Genomic DNA, 699 nt, shown 5'->3' on the forward strand with positions numbered 1-699 from the left:
CGGCAGTTGTGGCACGGGTAGCTGTCCCTGCGCTGTCTTCACTGTGAACGGAGCTTCTGTCATCAGCAGAATCGGCAAAAGAAGAGCTGGAGCCGGCCACAGACGCAGGCTGAGCACCGCTCAAACCGATATCGACCTCATGAGACACGGACAGCACTTTCAAGCTGGCTTCCAAAGCTTCCTTTTCTTTGAGCAGGCTCTTGTAGGCTCTGACGACATCCTTCAGCCGAACCTGGTACTGGAGAAGCTGCTTCTTCTGCGACTCAATAGTCTCTAGAAGATCTTTTTTACTCGGACCACCTCCAAAGTTCATGCCAAACTTCTCCATGCTTCACACAAGCTGAAAGGGAGACAAAGAGCAGCAACGACACATTTGTGACGGGCGGGAGCAAGCAGCTGGGCAGGACCACCATCCTGAACCCCCAACCCAAGGCCACCACATGGTTAACCACTGCTCAACGCAACTGTCACCGCGCACTGAACCCTGCAAAGCACTCACAGGCCCCAAGGCCTGAAGGGATCAGTGCACAGGCCCTGCTCTGAGGGGAAACGTGCTTGTGCTACAACTCGGGACACTTTGAGCTTCTCAGCCAGAGAAAACGCTTTAACGCCTCATACAGCGATACCTGCCACCTCAGCCCCTCAGGTCAGTCACCGACTCATAGAATGGGGTTAGCTCAGTCAGTTAGAGCGTGGTGC

At 54.6% G+C, this 699-nt stretch overlaps 1 protein-coding gene across 1 annotated transcript in view; it reads right to left on the minus strand.

The window, feature by feature from the left end:
* LOC104275588 (GRIP and coiled-coil domain-containing protein 1-like) overlaps window positions 1–328 on the minus strand; it is a gene marked incomplete at its 3' end in the record, with an annotated part of 751 nt that extends 423 nt beyond the window's left edge. The window contains exon 1 of the mRNA XM_009871586.1: window positions 137–328. Coding sequence (XP_009869888.1) covers window positions 137–328 — 192 coding nt within the window. The remainder of the gene's footprint in view (window positions 1–136) is intronic.
* Window positions 329–699: the final 371 nt, after the last annotated feature.

The sequence above is a fragment of the Apaloderma vittatum genome, unplaced genomic scaffold (genome assembly GCF_000703405.1).
Source record: "Apaloderma vittatum isolate BGI_N311 unplaced genomic scaffold, ASM70340v1 scaffold43066, whole genome shotgun sequence".
In the NCBI taxonomy this organism is placed as follows: Eukaryota; Metazoa; Chordata; class Aves; order Trogoniformes; family Trogonidae; genus Apaloderma; species Apaloderma vittatum.